The sequence below is a fragment of the Phacochoerus africanus genome, chromosome 5 (assembly GCF_016906955.1).
Source record: "Phacochoerus africanus isolate WHEZ1 chromosome 5, ROS_Pafr_v1, whole genome shotgun sequence".
Classification (NCBI taxonomy): domain Eukaryota; kingdom Metazoa; phylum Chordata; class Mammalia; order Artiodactyla; family Suidae; genus Phacochoerus; species Phacochoerus africanus.
Genome location: NC_062548.1, coordinates 87,833,812 through 87,859,448, shown reverse-complemented (window position 1 = coordinate 87,859,448; position 25,637 = coordinate 87,833,812). Strand labels below are relative to the sequence as shown.

The following is a 25,637-nucleotide window of genomic DNA, read 5'->3' as shown; positions in this document are numbered from 1 at the left end:
TACACTTTTTTTTTTTCATTTTGAGGTTCTCAATGAATTTTGTTCTTCTGCCAGATTTATTAGTATGCAAGAATTTTTAGAAACCTGAAAGTACTTCTTTGATGACAGGATAAGTGGAAATTCATCGTATAAATTTTTAAGCATTGGCCCAATTTTGTATATTAAGGGTGATGTTAACTTATGATTGGGCCACTTAGTCCAGCTGTTAACTATAGTACTGATGTAATTAGATTTTGACTATTAAACAGCTAGGAAACCACTGTGAGTGTGGAATGAGAAAGTAGAGTTGTTATATGTAGGTCTGGTCAGTGTTTGGACTGTGGTAATTCTGAAAATCCTCCTTAGCTATGCCACAATTTAGGGCAGTGTTTTCATTATACTCTCTTCATGAAAGATTTGAACAGATTTTTATTCTGTAGTGCATTTAAAAGTTTTTTGCCTCCTAAATAATAATACATGTTGATGAGTTGGTTATATTTCACCATGCTAGGTCTTTGGGGAGATGATTGAACTGAAAGTAGAAAGATGTTATCTCTTTGGGAAGACTACATTCAGGGAAGGGCCTACTATTCCATATTTTTGGTGTTTGTTGAAAAGTCATAAGCTGGAGTGAATATTTATTTTTATCACAGGTTTCACAAGATTTCTATAAAAATTAGATTCCTTTTAAAATAGAATGTACAGGGGAGTTCCCATCATGGCTCAGCTGAAATGAATCTGACTAGTATCCATGAGGACACAGGTTCAATCCCTGGCCTCACTCAGTGGATTAAGGATCCAGGATCCAGCTTTGCCATGAAGTGGGGTGTAGGTCACAGACACGGCTTGGGTCTGGCCTTGCTGTGGTGTAGGCCAGCAGCTACAGCTCCTGTTGGACCCCTAGCCTGGGAACCTCCATATACTGTGAGTGTGGCCCAAAAAAGACAAAAAAAAGAGAATGTACACTAAACCTCTCAGCATATGTATAATTTACATATAGATACCGATATATGTGCATATACATACACATGTATACATATATACATGGATATCTATACATATACACATAAATACATATATATTTGCTAAAATTTTCATATGTAGCTTTAGTCTAGTATAAAAATTGAAAGGTTTGGTATCCTGAAATGTTTGCAAACTTTTCATTCCTAATGTTTTTCATTTAATTTTCTAAAATAAAATATTTCACTTTCAGATTTTATTAGAAATAAAATAATCATTTAGTCATATCTAGAAACTAGAATAAATAAGGCCATAAATCCTGTAGGTAAATGCAGAAGGTCATATTAATAAATATTGATGTGTTTACTTTGAGTACACACTATGCAGTTTAATCTCAGAAAAATCTTTTCTATACCATCTGGCTTTGAGATCAAATAAATACTGAGACAGATAATGCAAAGGAAAACATAGAGCAAAACAAGTTATCAGTAGGAAATAGAACCTCTAGTTGTCAAAGCATTTGCTGTGATTTAGGTTTATCTATATCTGATCAGACCCTGGGAAATTTTCAGCCTTTAATGTGCAACTGACTTATGAATTAGCCACTTAACAGAGACATTGCTAACCTGATCAGGCTATCCAGTCCCTGCTACTTTTGTAGTGGTTATTCAAAAACTGAAGATAACTCTCATGTTCCTGTGAATTAGTTGGGTTTTATAATGAAGGAGCTTGTATAAAGTGTCAGCAGTTTTTACCAGAGCATTTTCTAGTTCAACTGGAAAAGGAGGGTAGCTTGTATTATTGCAAACCAAAAATATGAATAGAGACTTAATAGAGGTGGATTGACAGATAGATGAATGGATAGATAACTATTCCTGGAACTATTGCAAATCTATATATCTATAAAGTTTTATAAAATTTTTAAAATTTAGATTTCTAAAATCTATAACTTTTTTTGACAAATTTAAATTTTTTTATATATCTCAATTATATAAAAAATTTTTAAATTTAATTTATTCTTCCAAACTCAGTGCTCTTCTATGACCTAAAGGTATTTTTCTGAGTGGCTGAAATGCTTCATTTAGTATAAAATTAGAATAATATATGCTGGGCTTATCTTATCTATTATTAATTTCTTATTTTTCATAAAAACCAACATGTATTAACATTGACATATTTTGGGCTTGTTGCCTGATAATTAAAGAGAATTATATCTGTGTCAAATACACTATTTTAAAATTTGTTACATTCTTAATAATGTTAAAAAGCAGTATTTGGATCAATGGGTGGTATGGATTTTTGTAGATATTTCTACTCACTGAGGCATGCAGTCAATACCTAATTTCTCTAGAGGTATACTGCATTTAACATATTGAGCTTTTTTAAATACTTCAGACCTGTGCATTGAGTGTATAATACCTGTTTTAATTTGACACCATCGATGACCATAAAATATGATATCTAAATTGCATTTTAAATGTCCATTTGTTTATATAATGTATTCATCATCAAAGAAAGAAATATTTTACATACTTTTTAATATTTTTGCCAATTGCCACAGTATACGAAATCCAAGTCTTGTGTTATTTCTTGCATGGCTTCATTTCACTCTAATCTAGCACTCCAACTTATAAAATATATGTGAAATAAACTGAGAATGTATTTTCATGCTACCACACTGGGGGAAATGATATGGTTTACACAATATTTATCTTCTTAAGCAATAATTCGAAAAAGAGAGCCCATTTTTAATTGCAAAATAAAGTAAACCACCGAGTTATTGATATGTTCCATTGAATAGTAACAAAAGTATACTGTTGATTTTTACTTTTAAGTAAATGTCACTGCTATAGATAGTCTTTGGTTAATGTATAAATAAGTAATAATGAAGACACTATTCCTTCTATATGGCATAACTCAATTGAGATGTTTAGACATGACTTTCAGAGTCTTGACATAGGTCTTAATCTATTTGGTTGGATTAAGAATACACATTGGCCAAATGTAAGATACCTTTGCTCTATTGAATAACTTTTCCCAAGCCTCACATGGTAGTGTTAAATAAAAAACTAAGGCTTAGAATTTAAAAGGTACTGAAGAAATAAGAGAGACCTGGGTTAAACATTTTATTTGAAAGGTGACACCTTGCATTCTATTTTCCTGATATCTTTTTTAAAATTGCCATAAATTGTGGACACCTTAAAATTTCTTTTATACATCTGAATGGACAAACTACTGAATAACATAGATTACTAGTTAGAAAAATAATAAACTATAAATTTGTTCTGCAGATAGTTACTGTTCACCTCTCAGGTGAGCATCCTAGATGTTTTCTGCTTTCTTTTTGTCATTCTGAGTATATATAAACCAGTATTTTGAGCATTTAAACCCTGTCTACTTAAGGCAAAAGTTAAGTTTCCTTTATTATTTCCTACCAAATCTTGTTTTTCTTCATACTTCATGTTACTCTATATAAGAAAACTAAGCAGAAAACACTTTAGGCAAATAATCAGATCCCTTTGGGGATGAATGCTTACACTTTTCTTTTGGTCCTAATTCTTTCATTCCATTTGGTAGATTGCATCCAGATAATTTCATTACAGTTTTTTTTTTTTGGTTAGATTTTATTTGTTTATCCTTTTTTTAAAAATTATTTTTTATTGTTATTTCCCCCAACGCATTTTTTTTCCCACTGTGCAGCATGGGGACCCAATTACACATACATATATACATAATTTTTTCTCCCATTGTCGTGCTGCATTGTAAGTATCTAGACATAGTTTTCAGTGTTACACAGCAGGATCTCATTGTAAATCCATTCCATGAGCAATAGTTTGCATCCATTGTCCCCAAGCTTCCAATCCCTCCCCTCCTTCCCTCTCCTGGGCAACCACAAGTCTATTCTCCAGGCCCGTGATTTTCTTCTCTGTGGAAAGTTTAATTTGTGCTGTATTTTAGATGCCAGATATGAGTGATATCATATGGTATTTGTCTTTCTCTTTCTGACTTATTTCACTCAGTATGAGAGTATCTTGTTCCATCCAGGTTGCTGCAAATGGCATTATTTTATTCTTTTTTATGGCTGAGTAGTATTCCATTGTGTATATATACCACATCTTTCACCCAAAAACTACTTGAACTGATCAAGAAATTCAGCAAAGTAGCAGGATATAAGATTAACATTCAGAAATCAGTCGCATTTCTGTATACTAACAATGAAATATTAGAAAAGGAATACAAAAATATAATACCTTTTAAAATTGCACCCCAAAAAGTCAAATACCTGGGAATGCACCTGATCAAGGAGGTAAAGGACTTATATGCCAAGAACTATAAAACAGTAATCAAGGAAATTAAAGAAGATGTAAAGAAATGGAAAGATATTCCATGCTACTGAGTTGGAAAAATTAATATAAAAATGGCCATACTACCCAAAGTAATCTACAGGCTCAGTGCAATCCCTATCAAATTACCCATGACATTTCTCACAGAACTAGAAAAAAACAATCCAAAAATTTATATGGAACCACAAAAGACCCAGAATCACTAAAGCAATCCTGAGAAACAAAAACCAAGCAGGAGGCCTAATTCTTCCAGACTTCTGGCAATATTACAAAGCCACAGTCATCAAGACAGTGTGGTACTGGTACAAAAACAGACTTAAAGACCAATGGAACAGAGTAGAGAATGCAGAAATAAACCCAGACACCTATGGTCAATTAATCTTTTGACAAAGGGGGTAAGAACATAAAATGGGAAAAAGTCTTTTCAGCAATCATTGCTGGGAAACCTGGTCAGCTGCATGCAAATCAGTGACACTAGAACACACCCTCATACCATGCAGGAAAATAAACTCAAAATGGCTGAACAACTTAAATATAAGACAAGACACCATCAAACTCCTGGAAGAAAACATAGGCAGAACATTCTCTGACATCAACCTTACAAATGTTTTCAGGTCATTCTCCCAAAGCAACAGAAATAAAAGCAAAAATAAACCAGTGGGACCTCATCAAACTGACAAGCTTTTGTATGGCAAAGGAAATCAAAAAGAAAACAAAAAGACAATTTACACAATGGGAGAAACTTGTTTCAAATGCAACCGACAAGGGCTTAATCTCTAGAATATACAAGCAACTTATACAACTCAAACAGCAAAAACGCCAACAACCCAATGGAAAAATGGGCAAAGGACCTGAATAGACATTTCTCCAAGGAAGAGATACAGATGGCCAACAAGCTCATAAAAAAATGCTCAACATCCCTGATTATTAGAGAAATGCAAATCAAAACTACCATGAGATACCACCTCACACTAGTCAGAATGGCTGTCATTAATAAGTCCACAAATAACAAGTGCTGGAGGGGTTGTGGAGAAAAGGGAACCCTCCTGCACTGTTGGTGGGAATGTAAGCTTGTACAGCCAGTATGGAGAACAGTATGGAGGTACCTTAGAAATCTATGCATAGAACTACCATGTGACCCAGCAGTCCCACTCTTGGGCATATATCTGGACAAAACTTTCCTTAAAAAAGACACATGCACCCACGTGTTCGTTGCAGCTCTATTCACAATAGCCAAGAGCTGGAAACAACCCAAATGTCCACTGACAGATGATTGGATTAGGAAGGTGTGGTATGTACACACAATGGAATACTACCCAGTTTGTCTTCAAAATAAGGACCAGTTCTCCAGTGTGGTTTCTTTGTTGTTCTTGTACCAGCTTGGAAGGACCATTTAAAACTTTATAAATTAATGTTTTAATTAGACACTCTTCTTCATCAAAATGAAGTAGTTTTAAAGAAATAGTTGTATCAAAAATTTTGTTAGTGTTGCAGCTCAGACCTCAGGATCTGCTGCTTATTTCTTCCTTGCCACAACAGGTGTCTTTGGTCAGTATGTCTTTTGATGTTTTAAGTTAAAATGCCTGCTTCAAGTACTTTCTGAACTACGGAAGTAGTATATATAATATTGTTTAAATGGTATTAAAACCAACAATGGAGGCAATGTAATTGTTAGATTGAATGTTGCCTTTAGGTTCTGAAATTTTGAATTTCAGTGCAGAGCTCTGTGATACTGAGCAAGTTATTTAACTTCTCTGAGCTTCTATTTTCTTATTTATCAACAGGGCTAATGATACTTCATATTATTGTTAGGATGATTAAGATGATATATAAAAGCAGTTAGAGTGTCTGACACAGTAGCAGTTCTATAAATCACATTGTTTTTATTTTATTTATGTATTTTAGTGTCAGCTGTTTCTGGAATCTGCTTTTTAGTGAAATAGAATTCAAGTCCCACCCTACCTGTGCCTTTTTTTTTTTTAAACTCTTGCCAATACTTTATCTTTTAGAAATGTTGAGCAACTGAGACCACCACAAGCTTTCAATGAGGAGTCATTTACACTGCTCCAAATTAATAAGCTAAATAAAAATTAGATGCTAAGTTGTATTTAGAAAGTAAGAAGAAAATGTAGAAGAAAAATATTAATGACTAAATCTTGCTCCATTTCTAAGCAGTAGTATCATAAGTAAAAGTGTGATTATTTAGGAAATCTCTGTGAAAATATATTGTTAATGATTATATTATCAAATGCAACTGAAGAACCTTATGTGTTATAATAAATTATAGAGAAACACAAATTATATAGAAACAAAATAATCCATAATATATGTTTCAACTTTCAAGTTAAAAATATTTTCATAGTTAGATATTAAGTCTTTCTCAACTATGATCAATTCTTTTTTTATTTTCAGCATTTTATTTGTTTTCAAAAATACAGGGAATAATAGAATAATGTACCAAATATTCAAATATTCAATCCTATATTCAACATATCATCTGTATTTTAATGATGTATTTTAAAGTTAGAGATATATGATCAATTTATTGTTTTAACTATATACCCACGTGTAAATGCTAATATTGTCATCTAGGACATTTTAATTAAGTTAACCAATTAAAATTACTCTTCTCCATACAGTAGATGGACAGAAGACATAATCATTGGAAAAGTCTTAGAGGTTAACTTTTCAAAACCACATAAAACTTTGCAATTTGTTTCCCTCAGAGGGAATTTCAGGGAGCGGTATGTACTTGAGAACATTTTTAATCTTTTCATCTCCCTGTTTAATGGTGGGAAAGCATCATTATAGAATTTTTTTTTAGCATTACTTGTATGTCTATAGAATTTAGCGAAGCAGTGGTAAAACATTTTCCTAACGATAGTTATTAGTGTATGTATGCAGGAAAAGAAAATAAGTAAAAATTTGAAAAATGTGATACTATATTTTAATTGGGTAAGACTGAACTATAATAGTGAAGTAAAGTTAACTCTCGAAGGGCTATTTCAGATGAAGACCAGTTTATGAAAGATTGGCTTCAGAAATCTAAATGACTTGTCATTACTTACAGCTTTATATCAATTAATCCCTCAGTTGGGGGGTTGGGAGAAGTGGCTGGGAAGGTTCATTCCATTTTAATTCTGATTGTTTTTCCTCAAAGGGCCTCTTGTGCATAGCCTATGTTGTCCAAACAGGTGCCAGAATCTAATTTTTAGAAAATTAGAGGATGTGAATTTTTTTTTTTAAGTGATGGTAATCAGGAATTGCCATAATGGAAAAGGGACTTGTGAACACATCTGTACAAATGGAACCATTCCATTATTAATGGAAGATTTATTACTGAAGAAATCACTGCAAAACAGCGTGGTAGAGATTGTGTTTTTATTTTAATAGGAGAGCCAAGTCTTGCATTAGGACATTGTTGAAGCTTGTGCAGAAAGTAAAGGGCGCCCATGGGACTGTTGCATTCTGTTAGATTGAAGGGCCTTTAATAATCCAGTACTCTAATAGCAGTTAAGATAGAGTATGTGTAAGAGCTAATCTTGTCTTCTGCTTTTATAACTTATGTATGGTGACCCAAAGTAGTTATGATGTGCTGGCAGCGTTGTTCTTAGTAGATGACTTCTTAAATTAAAAACTAAGTTTACTGAGTGACTGTTCAGAGTATATTTAATGAAAGATAATAAAACCAGGATACCTGTTTACAGCAGGTGTAACAGCCATGTATTGCACTTAGGAGATTTTATTTCCCTGCACAGATGAATATTAAGGTAATGGTAGAAATGTAAGCCAGCCTATTGTTTTATAATAATTTGAAATGGTTATAAAAATGAGTTTATTTTGTGGTATTGTAGTAATTAATGTGTTAATCATTATTTCAGTAATGTTTTGTGATATTTGACATGTTTCTTAGATTTCATTGTCCTTATTTTGAAATCTGTTACTTTAAAAATGCATTAAGTTATTATGAAATTAGTCTATGTCATTTAATAGTTTTATATACTGATACTTACAATGGCCTGAAAATATTCTTTTACTGTATTTTTGTATGAAAAGCCATCTTATATTAAATTTGGAAAGCCTCTGTTTATCTTTAAAATCCACTTCCCACCACTTCTGCCCACCCTGCTCATCCACACTCTTGCCTTACCTTTATATTTCTTATTCAGTATATTTGACCAGAATTTCAGGCATTGCTTATATCTGAAATAGTATTTGTAAAGTTTTAGATCCATGTATTTTATCCCATACTTTCCTTTTATTGAAAAATCCTAAGACCTATTTTTTTAATACTGCACACTAGATGGCAGTTTTGTCATATTCTTCCAATTTCAAATGCTACTAGTATGAGTGGAGCAGGAAAGGCCATCAATGTTTAGTCTGCACTTGAAGGGTCTCTGCATGACCAATGCAGACCCCATGGACTTCCTGGAACATATGTTAGCAATTTAGCTGCAGACATTTATTTCTTTGTTTTACTGCTTGGCTCTTTGAGAAAGTGTTGGTGCCAGGTTATGGGTTGTCTGGATCATGTCAGAGGCCATGGAGATCAAGTTCATGTGACAGGCCAGACTAAGGAAGGATGAAGTTGGAGGAGGTGAGGAAACTGACCCTTACTTTCAGCAGCAACAAGTCACTGCCTGTCTGTGGACTGGGGCCAAATGCCTGGGTGTTTAAGTTTTATTCCAGCTGAACAAACAAAACACGTCGCCCATTTGGCTTTTTCATATTTCATCAGTGGTAGTTCATTCAGTGATTTCTCTATTTCTCAAAACTTACTTATCCCTCATCTTTCTTTCTGAATGCTTATTCCTATAGCCCTGTCCAGACGAAGTGACCTTGAAATCCTCGGCTACTGCCTGCTGCGGTGGTTATGTGGGAAACTGCCCTGGGAACGGAACCTGCAGGACCCCGTGGCTGTCCAGACTGCTAAAACAAAGTACAGATTTTCAAGTGTTCCATCATGTACAGTGACAGGTCTGAAGGGATACACTAAAGGGAGTTAATATCCCAAAGAAGTTGCCATTCAGCCAACATAATAGCCAAAGCAAATTTCTGAAATTTGAAAAGTATTTTTTTTTAAAAGCGAGCAGCTCACAGACATAAATCCATTAAGATAACAACCATGAAATCACATGTATGTGAGTTGTAATACAAAATATAAAGTGAAATATTTGTTGCTTTACATGGTGTTTTCCAAAGCATAGATTCTAGGTGGTGGTATTTTCAAGGAAGAGTATTTTCAAATAGTATTGTGCAAGCATATGGAGTTAGTGTGAGCTTGGTGTGATTGACATTAACTGTGCAAAGCAACAATATGAAATGGAACAGATAGGGCTTATATTTTTCAAGTGAGAGCAACATACCTTTTTCTTAATCCTGTGTATTAGAGGGAGTATGTTTTGTTTCTTAAGAGAGAAACAATTTGTATATGAGGTATTTATATGAGAGATCATTTGGCAGCCACATAAACATTTTTAATATTCCACAGTCAGTTTTTAATCATCTGAACTCTATTAGCATAAGAATTAGGTTAGACAGAGAACAGAGTGGGTTACTATTGTACCTTTTTTTTTTTTTTCCCCACTGGTCAGGACTAGGAAAAGTCAATTGCATGTAGTACATGCATAGCCAGTTTTTTTTCTTTTCTTTCTTTTTTTTGGGGGGGGGTACACCCGTGGCATGCAGAAGTTCCTGGGCCAGGGATCGAACCCGAGCTACAGCAGTGACAACGCTGAATCCTTAACCACTAGGCCACCAAGGAACTCCACCAGTTTTTCTTTAGATACTAAGATATGCTCAATAGTATTTATCCACAGATATAATATCACAGTTGGAAAAGACAGCTATGCTTCAAGTAGGGCAAGTCACAGCAGAAGTTTACAAAAGGGGTGGCGGAAATCAGTCTTCACATTCAGTGTGGCATCAGTTCTTAACAGAGAGAAAGTCTAGTCTGCAGATACAGAATAATACGGGTTACACTTGTAAATATTGACATATGTTGTATGAAATATTGCTCTACTTGGACTCTTGATCATTCTAGTCCCCTACCCAAAACTAACAAGTTTATATGTCAGTATTGGACTATTTAATTAGTCATTTACTGTCATGATTGATGTGTCCATATAATGCTCAGGTAACTACCATTTTTTCAATATATGAGTCAAATCAAAGCACAGTAATGGGCATATATAAACAGTCTTGGTATCCAATATTGTACCTCATTTTACCTAATTTGTCTTTTTGTCTTTTTTTTTTTTTTTTTTTTTTTTAGGCCACACCGACAGCATGTGGAGGTTCCCAGGCTCGGGGTCCAATAGGAGCTATAGCTGCCAGCCACAGCCACAGCTCACAGCAACGCTGGACCCTTAACCCACTGAGTGAGGCTAGGGATCAAACCCACAACCTCATGGTTACTAGTCAGGTTCATTAACCACTGAGCCACTATGGGAACTTCACTTTACCTAATTTGAATAAAATACTTTTTAAAAAAATACTAGCACTTTAATTCTAATAATCATATATATGTTCCTCTTTTACTAAGACTTACCAATATTATTTATTTTAGTCTTTCATCGATATGCATATATAGATGCCTTCATTGTATAAATATCTAAATATATACCAACATGTGTTTATTCAAGTATCATAACATGGTATCATATAAATAATTAAATATAATGCTAATAAACATAACATCCAGTTATATTTTGGGAATCCTTATATGTGTTAACATATTCATTTTGACTGTATTCTAATATAAATCTATAGACCAGTAAAGCTGATGTGGTATTATGAAGTTTATAATTAAGACATATATATAATTATGACATAGACATGTTCAAACTTCTTATATAATACGTAATTGTAATTTATTCAGCTACTAAAAAGGCATAACCCTAAATTTGCTCACAAATGCAGGCTTGCATATTCAGCTATAATACTTTGTCTCCCTTGTGCCCTTTATTTTCCTATGTAGGATCATATTAGATTAGTGCATTTATTCTTGCAATTCTGCCTATATCTGAGTTTGTGAATCAAGCATTCATATCAGTAATTTTAGTTAAATGTTCATGTATTTGTGGCTGAAGCAACTCAAGACATTTGCTCTTGTTCAATCTAAAACACTGGAATGTGTTAGAATAATGAGGTTTTTGTCTTATTTTTTGGATATTTCGTGTTAACCTGTTTAATCATAAGGTAGCATGAAACATTGCCCAGTGGAGAACAATATACATAAATAATTAAATAATTTACCTCTCCCCAAGGGAAAGTACCTGGGGAAAAATATCCTGAAAATTGATAAAATTTTTCTGGATATTTCTTCTCATTGTTTTTAAGAAAAAATTATGTATCCTTACTTGGATATTTCCACATATACAGACTTTGTATGAAAGTGTTTATACTGTAATTCCACATTTAGTTTTTAAGTAATTGATATAAAATTGGTCATTGAGATTTGAAGGATCTCCCCCCTTCATTTACCCTCTTCAGGTGGGTGAAAAAAAGTATGGAAACTCATAATATTAGTGACCCAAAAACAAAGAGTTTTGTTTTCTATCAAAGCAGCAAATCACAAGATTGCAAACAAATTTATCATGTGGTACTCTATTTTATTTTAGTCTGTTGGATGAGCTCCCCGAGTCAGTGTTTAAATGGGCTCCTTCTGGAAGCAGTTGCCGTAAGTCAAATGATAACTTCTGCCTTCTCTTATATGATTTACACATCACCACTTTGTCACTCTTGTTTTGTAGCTTTTGCTGCACCCATTGCCCCAGTGGTGGGAGGGAATTCTTCAGGGTTACAGATAGATTGCTAAAGAAGAGACTGTTTAGACGCTTTTCATTAAGACACATGAATGCTGCAAGAAGTATTTAGCATTCTAGCATTCTAGCTGACTGCACTGTTTGCTCTTAGATGTATATATTGGGAATCATGGACAAGTTTAATTGTCACCCGTATCTGGAATTTCTAGAATTGACTTTGTTTTTGTACCTCTGTTTATTGTTGAAAGAAAGATAAAGTTGATTTAAGGAGAAACTGCTTTCAATTAATAGTTAAAAAAAAAAAAACAAACCATTAAACACTTGGATGCTGTTTAGACATGGCTTATGGTCTGGCTAAAAAGCCAGCAGAAAAATTTTGGATTTGCAAAGGCATATTACCTTGGGATTCAGAGTATATTTCATTAAATGGGTTTGTCTTTCATGTTAGTATAGACTATTTTGGAATACTTTAATTGGCAGCATTATCAGTAAAAATAGTAAGGCAATTCAGAATTACCCAAGTGCTGCATAGCACATTGCTTAGTACCAATTTAACAACCAAGTTAGATTGTTTCATAGAACAGAGCCTGCTTCTGCTGTCTGGCTTGCTTTCTCTCTGAGACAGATGAGCAGAGTGAATCTTGAACTCTATTTTATATCAGGCAATTTCAAAGTTAGCATTTAGCTGACTTAAGAAAGTAAATATGTATGCTGACCCTCTAGCTAAGGTCAAATAGTATGAGTTTCCACCTGAGAGTTTGAAAGTGGAGTTAAATCATCGTAAACTTAGGTTTACAGCCCTTCTTTCACCAGAAACCAAAATTTCCTTGTCCACAGGAAACAAACCAACCAGTCCTCTTTTCCCACCTCCACTTACCAAGTCCCATAAGTCCGCCCAGCATGAGGCTTCTGCTTCCTACTCTCTGTAGTCCTTTTCCTTCTGAAGGAAGGAGGCAAACGGGAGAGTAGTGTTCTCATGTGGGGGGATAGGTTGAAAGGTGAAAAGCGTTTTGTTTATATAACTGCACTAACTCAGTCAATATGCCAATATTCCTTTTTGGCTAATATTCTTATTGGCGTTTTTACCAAGTCATACGGCTTGCATTTTCCTCAGTAGGACAGTGCAAAGAGTGATGAGATGTTAAAAAAAATTTTTAATTATGTATCTCTCTTTTCTTGTCTCTCTTGCACAAAAGGTAACTGTTCAGTTTAGGATTAGAAAAGAAAGCCCAGATGCTCTGGATTGTACAAGATAAATTCTTAGGGACCAATGTATATGCTGGAACACTGCTATTGCCAGAGATAAGATTTGAGTGATATAAGAAATGATGGAAAGGGTACCAGGCTCCTCTTTTTCAGTATAAGCCGTTTGTTTGAGTCTATTATATTATCTTATAAAATACAGATTTTTATTTCTAAAGCACAAAACATTGAAGTTTTTTTTTTTTTCTTCCTCCCATAGGGCTGCACCTGCCACATATGGAAATTCCCAGCCTAGGGGTTGAATCCAAGCTGAGACCTACACCACAGCTCATGGCAATGTCGGATCCTTAACCCACTGAGTGAGGCTGGGGAGTGAACCGGAATCCTCATAGATACTAGTTGGCTTCCTAACCTGCTGAGCCACAATGGGTACTCCCTGAAGTTTTGTTATTAACTGAAGGTTGATTAAGTTGGTTGTGCTTAGAAGTGTGGGTAGGGCTAGCATAAAAATTAATCCAGTTTACAAAAGCTTTATTACTAAGACACTTTATGAAATTAAACAGCTGAGAAGTTTGCAACATGCATGCCCAACTTAGTGTAATATTAATAGTTTCAAAAGTTTCTATCTCCTGAAATGATACTTAAAATTTCACTAGCCTAAAAAGCAGAAGATTCAAGAATATTCCAACTTCATACTACTCAAAGCATTTTGTTTTATAGCCCAGGAAATATCCTAGTAAATTAAAAGGTGTACTTAATATAATAAATCCAGGTCTTGAAAGGCTAACATTTAAACCAGTACCTTGTCACAATCATCTAAGCTTCAGGTTCATAATAATCAGTTCATAACACAGCTGGCTCTTTTCTTTTTCTCCCTCTTCTGCCTCACTGCTACCTTATTTTTTTCAAACCCCAGACCCACGAAGGCTTTGCAGCGTAGCTGCTGTCAGCTGCTGGAGTGCCAGGAGTCTCCCATTGTCTTCTAACAGTGATTTGTGAAAAGTGTTCTCAACATATTCAGCTCCCTTCTCCGTTTGGGATGGTCTGATTAATAGAATTATAATGTAGTCCAGTCTGGGCTTAACAATCTTGAAAGAAATAAAGAAAAACAAGATTTATATTAAAATGGTAGTGAATGTAATTTAGTTTTTTTTTTTTATTATCTCTTCAGGAATTGGACACCTCCAAGAAGGGCTTCTTATAAACACGAGTTATAGATGTGATGAAGCTGCAGCACTTGCTGGTTATGGAGAGCTGGTTGAGCAAGTGCTGGATAACAGAATTTGATATCTTACACAGTAGAGAGCAAAAAAGGAGTTTGCAGAACTGCTACAGTATCCAAAAAAAAAAAAACCCAAACCAAAAATACTCTGTAGCCAAGAATTTTTATTTTAGCCACAGTAGCTTTATGTTCCTAGAAAATAGTTGTGGACAATGTAGCACAAAATGGTCACCCTCTGACTTTCCTCAGGGAAGAGATGATGACCATTCCTTTGGAATTTTTCCCTGTAGGAAAAATTTTTCCCAGTACCTCTGCAGTTTCTCACTTTCATGGAGGTATAGGCGTGGAGGAAAGTGAAGATTCAGGAAGTCACTTCTGCAAACCCATGAAAGCTCCCAGATTTCCCCACTGTAGCATATAAACAACTTAGAAAGTAAAGTAAAAAGTACTGATGTGGGGGTCAGTAGTAAGTTTTCGAAGAGGAAAGGCTTGTAAAAACTAGTTTATGGAGTATCTAAACATCTCTGAACAAATGCAAACAACCATGCCAGTTTTTAAACAGTGTGTGGTATTATCACTTGTATCTCAGAAACTCCACCTGAAACAAAAGTGAAAACTACGTTTGCTTTAAAGCAGCTATGTAATTTTTGATGACCGATTCTACTTTCCTATATTTAAAGTTTATAGTTCATACCTTTTCAATGAACTGCTAACTGGGGAGAGGGTTACTCTACCATTATAGGGAAGAGAAAAAATAACAGGTAGCAACTTCCCACCCTCGTGCTCTAAATCAGGGTAACTATGCCATAATTGCACTGGGCTATCTAGGTATGGAGAACCTGAGTGAAGTTCAGCAAAGTTTACAGTGAGTCATGGAGGAGTTCCCATCATGGCTTAGTGGAAGCAAATCTGACTAGGATCCATGACGATGCAGGTTCAATCCCTGGTCTCACTCAGTGGGTTAAGGTCCAGCGTTGCCATGAGCTGTGGTGTAGGTCGCAGACATGGCTCAGATCTGGTGGCTGGGATCACAGCGGTGGCTGGGATCACAGCTGTCGCTGTGGCATAGGCCAGGGGCTATAGCTCGGATTTGACCCCTAGATTGGGAACTTTCATATGCCATGAGTGAGGCCCTATAAAGACCAAAAAAAAAAAAAAAAATCAGTTATGGCTAAAAATGTAGAATTCAAGGTCATTTATAAATGGACTATTGTAATCTCAAAATCAAAGCCTTAATTAAAATGTGCAGTGATTTTTTTTTCTTTTGAAGTAAAGAGGTTTGTAGTAAGTATTTTTAACTGAATTTTTAAAACTTCAGAAAAAATGTGTGAAGCATAGCTGGTCTGTTGTATTATTCATATAGTTCTTAGTTGCACCCCATAAATCAAAACCACTAACTATAATTTTAAAACTTTGCTTGCTTTGATGAGTGAATTGTAAACATATCAACAAAGATAAGTAAAAAAAATCCAAAAAAACACAAAAACACCAGTTTCTCCCATCATGTCAAATCTGTAGGTAACTGTGTTTCAGTCATTTTTGGATATCATTTATAAAGTACTTTTCATCAAATGTTCATCCTTAGTTTTTTCAAGGTGTGCATGCATGTGTGTGTGCATATTGTACATGCTTGTGTAAGAGAAAAACAACTGCAATTTTGAGAATATTAGTCTTGACAGTTTCTGACAATTATGAATGATACATTTTTAAAAATTAATACTTTGCAGATGAAATAGCCAAATATTTGGTATGTGCTCATAGTTTAGCATATGATGAAAAGCCAGACTATCAAAAGCTCAAGAAAATCCTGAACCCAAGTGGAATACCTTTAGGACCACTGGAGTTTTCTGCTGAAGGAGAGAGCTTAAATGTGCGCCCTCCAAACAATCAAAAAGTAAGTAATAGCCCCTGGAATTCAGTGATGACCTTCTGTGAAGCTTTTCTACCAAACGAAGTTGTTTTAGGTGTCAAAATGAGTCTGACAACCTTGTTTCCTACTTATTATATTTAATTCCTATATCCCCTAACTCAGTTCCAAGAACTTTTGTTGAAAGTTCCTTTGACCTGTTATCTCTTGGAGAAAATAATAGGATCAATAATAGGATCTGTGGCCTACTGTGCACTGTTAAAGAAATAAAGCAGTCACTGATGTTGTGGACATAGAACTAGGGTAAGATTAAAGGCTAATCCTATTTTATTCATGAAAACCTTTTGTTTTCCTCCTTTTCTTCAGATTTTCCTTAGTCATCCCCCTGTTTCTGCTGACTCATTTCTTCATAATTTGAAGGTATGAATAATACTCTTAGATTATTTTTATGCGCTGATATTTCAATCTATAGAAACAATTCTTTTTGTGAAAAGAGTTAGTTATTAAAGTTACACCTTCTCCTTTACTCTTTCTTCCAACTCTGACTCCCTCACAGCAACATAAAAAAAAAAAAAAATTAGAACTGGATACAACACAAAAGAATCAGAACTGGAAACATTTTTTCAGAGAGTGGAGAAAACCTGAGACTTTTATCAGCAAAGTTACTGGACTGGTAACTAAAGGTCCCATTCTGCCTTGACACTGCCCATAGGCCAAAAAATTTTTTCTTAAATTTAAAAAACGGGGGGGGGGGGTACTCTTTTTCCTGATGCATGTACAATAAGGTTGGGTCAGGATGCCATTCATTTTTAATATTTCTTATGAACTTTGGATCATCACAAGTGTTCATGAGCCAAGAATGCAGGATGCAAACTAATGTGACTGATAGGCTGCTAGATGAATGGTGAGTCAAGTATCCGTGCACAGATGGTTCTGATTTGCTGAATTTTGTAGCTGCTGCAACTGAAGACATAAAATATCCTTCTAGTCATAAATTAGCTCTTTGGAAGCAAAACCTTGGCACCAGAGCTTTACAACCTTCAATTAGTAGGGAAAGAAGTATTTGAATGACTGTGGTATTGACATCTGTAGGCCTGCATAGTAATCATTCCTAATAGAAGAGAATATCTGTTTGAGGAGGTTTTGCATGGCTAATTAACTACCAGTGAGAATATGTAATTTTTTCATGATCTCCTGATTGTCACCTTTCTCTCATGATACAATTACATTTTATTGTAGCAAGTGCCTTACAAACCAATTGTCAGCACTATTTACGTATTGCAGAAGGCAGAACAAAAGTTCATGTTTAATAAAAAGCCACTGGATTTTGATCTTGGTAATTACTGAGACTTATTTTAACAGTTTTATTGACTTTTGTGTTTTTATCACTTTTGCAACAAAACAAAGAGCTATTTCTTTGACACAGTATTTCCCTTGCAATAATGGTCATCACTTAATCTACACTAATTTAAGTAGATTTTTTTCCTTTTTTGTAGTTTTTCAGTTTCATAAACGTAATTGAAATATAAAAGAGGCCATTTAAAAACCCGATTGCTATATCCTCTCATATAAAATTCTAATTATTATCCACCAGAATTTTCAGTTTCATCAAATTCAAAGGATGTTTGTTGTGAAACCATTTTTATATGTAGAGATAGAACATAAAACATTTTTTCCAATGAGCCTCAATTAAAAATATTTTATCCTTCCCTTTTGATTGGAGCACTTTGATTATGAGTAAAAAGAAAACACTAAGAATAATATGCATTCTAAAACTAGTTAATTTCTGTTAACGATATGATCAGCCTGAATAATAGGGACATTAAGATGAATCAGAGATATATTTCACAGTAGATCGATATTAATTAAATAATGACTTTATTTCTCTAGTGTTTTAAGGACACTAATATATTTAATAATTATCCCATAAAATATAAGTTCACCATATGTGACCAAACCTTAAGTATCTTAATTTTTATTTTTAAATTAAGTTTACAGATTTTGAAGTACTGCAAAGACCAAATTGAAAATGATCAAAAGAACAATGTAACATGTCAATTGTCCTGAATTTGGTTCTCCTAAACGATCAAGTATAGGATAGTTTCCACAATTGACTGCTTTCATAGAAAAAAATCACTTTTGTCTTTTTTTTGCAGGGGGGGCGGGGGTGTCATGCCCATGGCATATAGAAGTTCCTGGGCCAGGGATCAAACCTGTGCCACAGCAGTGATCCCAGCTGCTGCAGTGATGACATTGGATCCTTAACTCACTGAGCCACAACAGAAGTCTCAAGTCATTTTTTAAGTCCAGAATGAATATCAATCACATGGCCCCAAATTTTTCTCTTTTTAGACAGAATCCCTTTATTAGTAACCAAAAATATTTATTATTCTATATATAGATCTAACTATTTAACAGAATAGTAAACACTGGACTTGGACTTTTTGGACAAAGATACTTTAAAGAAGTCAGTGGACCAGAAAACATATATAGTTAGATAAATTAAATGTTTCTGTGATTCAGTATTCAAAGGAAAGTTATGAATGTTTAATTTTTTTAAGGTTATTTCCCTCAGTATAAGTGGTTTGTGCCTTTTAAGTTTAGTAGTTAAAAATATATTCTGGTTAGGTATTAGGAAATAGCACATCACTATAAGAATCTCAGCAAACTTATAGAATCTTTTTGGGAAAAAAAGAGGTATTTTTCCAATACTGGTTTTCACTAGGCATTGTAAACTGTTCCCTGTAAACTGAGCCTTCTTGAAGTCCTCAAATACTGTTACTGGAGTTAAATTAGAAATGAATTTTTGTCAAGATAGTAGAGACGTTGATATTCTTTCCTGAAAAGCAAATCTTTTGGGACATTTGCCTCAATCAAAAAAAATGGCAGTCCATATAGCTGAAATTACTGTCTAGTAGTTCTTTCTGAAGACTCCAGAGAGAACATTGTCAAATTAGAAGAATCTGTTATCAGGGCTACTTCAGTCTATTTAAGCCATCCATTGGGACTTAATGTCCAAAATTCACTGAAGAAAGTGTATTCAGTAAGAATGCTCATCAAGGTGAACTAAAACTCTAGAATTCCCAGATGAGAATGCTAAAGCCAAGCTGAAAACTGGCATTACTAGAGGTCTCAATTCAACTACTGAATAAGCCGTTTCCTAAAGAGCCAGTAGTGGCTCCTTTTACCATTTTACCATTATCTTTCTCCTTATTTTGATGCCTAAACCCATATTGTGATAGTATAGACACCTGGGCACAATGAGCCAACCATCCTTTGTAAGGCCTTTACCTAAACAGAAGAGTAGTTAAAATGTTCAAACTGTCCTATGTTTCAGACAAGAAAAGTTCATTCCATCGCTCACCCTAAATTTGAGGTTTGCATAGCAAATCCAGGGGCGAATATATTGTTAGTAGTAGTAATCTTTGTATTGAACTTACAAGTTTACAGAGTTCTTTCTGGAGCTTTAATTCTCAAAGTAATTCTGTTAAATTTGGCTTCATATTTTCCGTGTGTGAGGAAAGTTAGAATATAAATTCTTAATTATAAGCATATTTTTTGCTTATTGAATTTTAGGAGGCTGAAAGTATTCCTTATTTGTAGGACAGTGTGAAGTACCAATGGAAAGTTAAATAAAAAATATCTTATTTGAATAGCAACTTTCTGGACCATGACACACATTTGGATAGTATCCTTCTATTGATCATGTGGGGCGCCCAAAGTGTTTTTCTCAATAATAATATATTTACTTTTATATCTTTGAGAAAAATGTTTACTCTGTTCACAGTTGAGTTAAATTTCATCATCCCACTTCACTCTTAACATTTCAAACATTTCCCTAGAAATTTTCCATAAACTAGGTATCATTTTGTTTACTAGGCTAAAAGTGCTCATGGCAGCACAACTTAACCATCCAGCCAACTGATAGCAGATCCAGGAGGCCTCACAGAGGACAAAATGTATTAGACCAAATTCTGTTTGTACATCAGAGGCTCCCAAGCCAAAAAACTGTTATACTTAAAGTGCCTAGCATATAGGAAGCACTAAACACCTCAATTAATATCTCAGCTAATCCTTTATAGCACTGAACACATTTCACAATGATTGGCAAGCCAGTGTTTTATTAGGATAGAAGCATGAAAGCAGCCTTAGGAAACCCTTTGTTTCACACTAGTGATATGATGGGCATTTATTATCAAGATGACTTCAATGGAAAACTGGCTCAGAAGGTGGTTACACATGAATTTTCCTAGGAGTTGAGGAGGGTTGAATGGTAGAAATAAAGAACCCCTGAGTGATCAGAAAGCAATTCCAATTTTCAGGTTACTGAGAAGCAGTGGCTTTGCTATCCTTTGAATAGCTGGGATCCGGGAGGAGCGGGGGATAAAGAATGGTGTTGTGACAGCTTAAACCTAGCCACAAAACACCAGCATATTTTAAAGGGAAGGAGTGAACACACTTGGCAATAGAGGCTAAAAATTGAGAGACTACAAATTAAGGCTCTGCTTGCCCAGCCAGTGTAATTCATTCTCTACTTTGGCATTGGCTACTCCATTATTTCCCCTTGTACTCTTCCTATCTTCTGCCCCCTATTTAACCCATGAAAAAAAAGGTGATGGCACTTTCAGCTGCTGTAAACATGAAGCTGCTGAACAAATACTTCACATAAGGATCTTCGCTGTAGCTTTCAATCTTCTGACTGTATTGTGGGATCTGCCCTTCTATTTCTGTGTCTACTTCAAGGTTATTGAGAGTCCGTCATCCCCCAGATAACACCATGGTGTGAAAAAGCAACCTTAGAGACAGCATACTTGTTGTGGAATTTAACCTCTGATACTGGTACACAGTATTAGATGTCATGGACTGTTACTCATCTCCTCAAAGGTTAAATTACCTGTATAAAAAAAAGTAAGCAACATCATAAGCTCCTTTTATATGTTCACATTAATCAGGCTTGCTTCAATGATAGAAAACTAAGATTCTAATTAATAAGAATTTAAACTCAAAGAAGTACTGGATCTACTCCCAGCAAAGGTTAATAATGAACTCATGTGCAGTTTTAAAATGTGACAGTTTTCTGTAAAAATGCTGTTTTCAATAAGCAAGTTATCTGTAGAGATAATATTTAAAGAGTGCACAACAGTGACACCAATTTTAATTGGTTTTATCCTATTGATGAGAAAAGGCCTGGATCTCGCCAATTACTCTGTTTTTCTATTACTTCCATTTGTTGGTTTCCTCTTTATTTCCTCATCTTTTCAAAGCTTGGCAAGTATAGAATTTTCAAAAATCTGGACATGAATGCATTTTTTCCAAGTGTCAAAAGTTTTCATTATATGTTATTACTTACTCTATATCAACAGGTTGATTCACGAAAGGCTGCAATAAAGCAAGTCAATCAGATGCAAAGTAGGTTAATAAAAAAAAAAGGCCACCGTGAGAGAAGTGCTGAGTCCTGTGCAACAAGGAAAAAAGTGCAGAAAGAGAAGCTGATTGGTTTGCTTAACAATGAAACAGCTCAGGTGAGAGATGTTTTGTTGTTTCTTTTTCCCTTAATGTTACATTAGAATATGGCCTTTGGAAATACAGACATTTTAGTTTCTTCTGAGGGTAAAAGTTGTATAGTTTTGTTAAATGAGAAGGGACAGAAAATGTCCCATCCAGTGGATAAAATCAAAGCAGCCAACACCAGTTATCATAGAAATAGAATGACATTGAGCACATTTGCATGCAGATCTGATTTCTTTCTTCAGCCTGAGAATGCAGTAAAATGCACCTATATTTGTTATGCCATCTATGGCCCATGAGGGACTCACCATATTCCACACTTCCACATTGGTTCTTCCAGTCTAACGCATAACCCAGTGTGAGAGTGTTCTTGTCAAAGCGGTTGTATTTTAAAATGATGTGTTTTTATATATCATTCGATCTTTTGTTTGGCTAGTGACTCACCTTGAGCACATGACTTACTCAAGTGACAGTGAAAGTCTTTCCTAATTTAACCTTTTTCGACAAGAAGGAGAAGCATACAAGGTATTTATAGCTGCCATGAAAAAATTTTTTTCCCAGGATGGCCAATTTTTAATATGATTTAAACAACATCATTTTCCCTAGATGATTTGAGGTAGTTTACAATGTGGAACAGGATAATTTAGTGCTCCCCCACCCCACCCCCCACCCCCTGCAAAAAAAAAGAATTGGTTAATCAGACAGCTGGGATGTTTATCACTAAACTGAGCACTGAATTCGGCTCTGAACTTCTTGGCAGCCAAGGTAAAAATTAGGAGCATACAAGTTAGGCATTTCTCATCTAACCAGCAAGCATACAAGTTTATCTACAGGGAGAAATGCTTTTTAAGTACTATTTGGAATCTTTTGCGTTTATTCTGTTATAAAACATTAGTAGCAACATTAGTTGTTTTTTTTTTAATTTTTAAACTGATATAAAGGAAGCTATTTCAAATGGACACAATCTTATGGTTCCCATTTATAAAATTAAAGACAAATATTGCGTGGTGGCAAAATTTAGATTCTTGAGTACTCTTTTTCAACCCTTAATGTGTGCACCATTACCACTTGTGTATGGAGAAAGGGACTGTAAAAATACTGATGCTTGCATTTCAAGCAAAGCAGTGGATTCATTTCTTTAATTGATGTGTATTTTTATCACTGCAGAAAGTTCTGTTCCTCTTCCCAGTCAGTCTTCTTCCCCAAGATACAACTGCTGTTCTGATAATTCTCATTTTCATCACGAGATTAGTTTTGCCTCCTCTAGAATTTCACGTGTCATGAGTCATACAATGTGCCCCCTTTTGTGTCTGGCTTCTTTTACTCGGCATGGCTTTTTAAAATTTACCCATGTTGTTGTATATCTCAGTAATTTTTTTCCCTTTTTGAGTAGTACTCCATTGTTTAACTACATCATAATTTGCATGTCTGTTCTCCTTTTTTTAGTGGACACTTGGTCTACCCCTGGCTCTAGCCACCATGAATATCATTGTTATGAATATTCTGACACAAGCCCTTCAATGGATATGTTTTTTTTATCCTGAGAAGTGGAATTGCTGGGTCATGGGGCAGATGTATGTTCAACTTTACAGAAAGCTGACAAATACTTCCCATTTTATATTCCCATTGGTAATATATGTGAGTCCCAGCCATCCTACATCCTCCCTATAATTTGGCGTTTGTCTGTCTTTTTAATTTTAGCCATTCCAGCATGTGTGTATTAGTGTCTCACGGTGATTTTAGTTATCATTTATCTGATGACTGGTAACTCTGAGCACCTTTTCCCTGTGCTGACTGCCCATTCATATATCTTCCTGGAGCTTTCTTGTGGCACAGTGGGTTAAGGATCTGGCATTGTTGCTGCTATGGCACGGGTTTGATCCCTGGCCTGGGAACTTCCACGTGCCATGGGCATGGCCGGCAACCTCTCTCCCCACCAGGAAAAAAAAAAAAAAAAGTATCTTCTTTTGTAAAGTGTCTTCTCAAGTATTTTATTCATTTTTATTTGGATGATTCTTTTCTTCTTTTTCTTCTTCTTCCTCCTCCTCCTTTTCCTCTTTTTTTAATGGCTGCAACTGTGGCATATAGAAGTTCCCAGGCTAGGGGTCAAATCAGAGCTGTAGCTGGTGGCCTATGCCACAGCCACACCGGATCCAAACCACATCTGTGACCTATGCCACAGCTTGCAGCAACGTCAGATCCTTAACCCACTGAGTGAGACCAGGGATCTGCATCCTCACAGACACTATGTCAGGTTCTTAACCCACTGAGCCACAATGGGAACTCCTCCTATCTTTTTATTATTGTAGGAATTCTCTGTATATTCCACGTTTCCTGTTCAATATCTATATTACGGATATGTTCTCCTAGTGTGCAGCCTGCCTTATTCATTAGTAACAGTGCCTTTGATAAGCAGCAACTATTGGTTTTTATTTGAAGTTGTTTATCAATTTTTAAATTTTTTTTTGCTACATATATTTTTGAAAGTTTACAGTTTCAGCTTTCGTGTTTGAGTCGCTGAACCATCTCAAATCAATTGGGTATGGTGTGAGATAGGGGTTGAGGTTCATTCTTTCCTGTGTAGAAAGCCAGTTATCCCAACACCACTTATTTAAAAGACTTACCTTTTCCTAATTAGATTTCTTTGGAGTCTTTTTCAAAAGTCAGCTGACTGTATAAGATGGGTCTATTTCTTTTCTTTTTTGCTTTTTAGAGCCACATGGGCATCCTATGGACATTCCCAGGCTAGGGGTCAAGTTGGAGCTACAGCTGCTGGCCTACACCACACTGCCACAGCAACACAGGATCCAAGCCACATCTGTGACTTACCCCACAGCTCATGGCAATACCAGATACATAACCTGCTGAGTGAAGTCAGGGATTGAACATGTATCCTCTTGGATACTAGTCAGGTTCGTTACCACTGAGCCACAATGGAAGTCCAGTATGTATCTATTTCTGGACTCTCTTTTCTATCTATTTGTTCATCCTTACACCGAAACCACGCTGTATCAATTACTACAGCTTTACAGCAAGTTCTGAGATTAAGTAGTTTAAATCCTTTAACACCTTTCTTCAAAGACGCCATGGACATTCTCAGTCCGGGCCTCCTCCATAAAATCTAAGAATCACCTTGTCTGTTTTCACTAAATAGCACAATGGGATTTTCATTTGGACCACACTAAATTTAAAGACCAGTTTAAGGGGGACTGAAATCCCAACAACACCGAGTCCTCCAATGCATGAACCTGATGCTTTTTCCGTTTAACAATTTTTGTAATTTTTGGTATAGATATCCTACACATTTTCCATTAAAATTATCTCTATTTAACCTATTGTAAATGCCATTTTTTCCCCAAAATTTCATATACCAGTTATTTGTTGTTGGTATATAGAAATAAAATTGAGTTTGTATACTGACCTTATATTTTGGGATCTTCCTAAAATTTAGTCATAGTGTTCTTTTGTATTCATAGGATTTTCTACATAAACAATCATGCTGTCTGTAAATAGCCTTTCTTCTTCTCTTCCAACATATATGCCTTTCATCTCTCTTTCATGTCTTGTTACACCTGCTGGGACTTCTAATACTACATTAACTAGAAGTAATGAGTGGGAGTCCTTGTTATATTCCTAATCTTAGAGGTAAAGCTTTCCTTTATTCACCATTAAATGTGGCGTTAGCTGTAGGTTTTTCCTAAATGTCTTTTTTCAGGCTGAGGAAATTTCACTGTGTTTATACTTTGTTGAAGAATAAATTTAAGTCCTAAATGGGTATTAAGTTTTTT

General features: G+C 35.1%; 1 protein-coding gene across 6 annotated transcripts in view; it reads left to right on the top strand.

The window, feature by feature from the left end:
* VRK2 (VRK serine/threonine kinase 2) overlaps window positions 1-25,637 on the top strand; it is a 106,906-nt gene that overhangs the window by 76,874 nt on the left and 4,395 nt on the right. For 5 of the 6 annotated variants that reach the window (XM_047782027.1, XM_047782030.1, XM_047782029.1 and 2 more), the window contains 5 exons: window positions 9,102-9,222; window positions 11,906-11,964; window positions 16,202-16,368; window positions 16,708-16,761; window positions 21,705-21,863. In XM_047782027.1, coding sequence (XP_047637983.1) covers window positions 9,102-9,222; window positions 11,906-11,964; window positions 16,202-16,368; window positions 16,708-16,761; window positions 21,705-21,863 — 560 coding nt within the window. The remainder of the gene's footprint in view (window positions 1-9,101; window positions 9,223-11,905; window positions 11,965-16,201; window positions 16,369-16,707; window positions 16,762-21,704; window positions 21,864-25,637) is intronic. The other variant, XM_047782032.1, reaches the window with a different exon arrangement.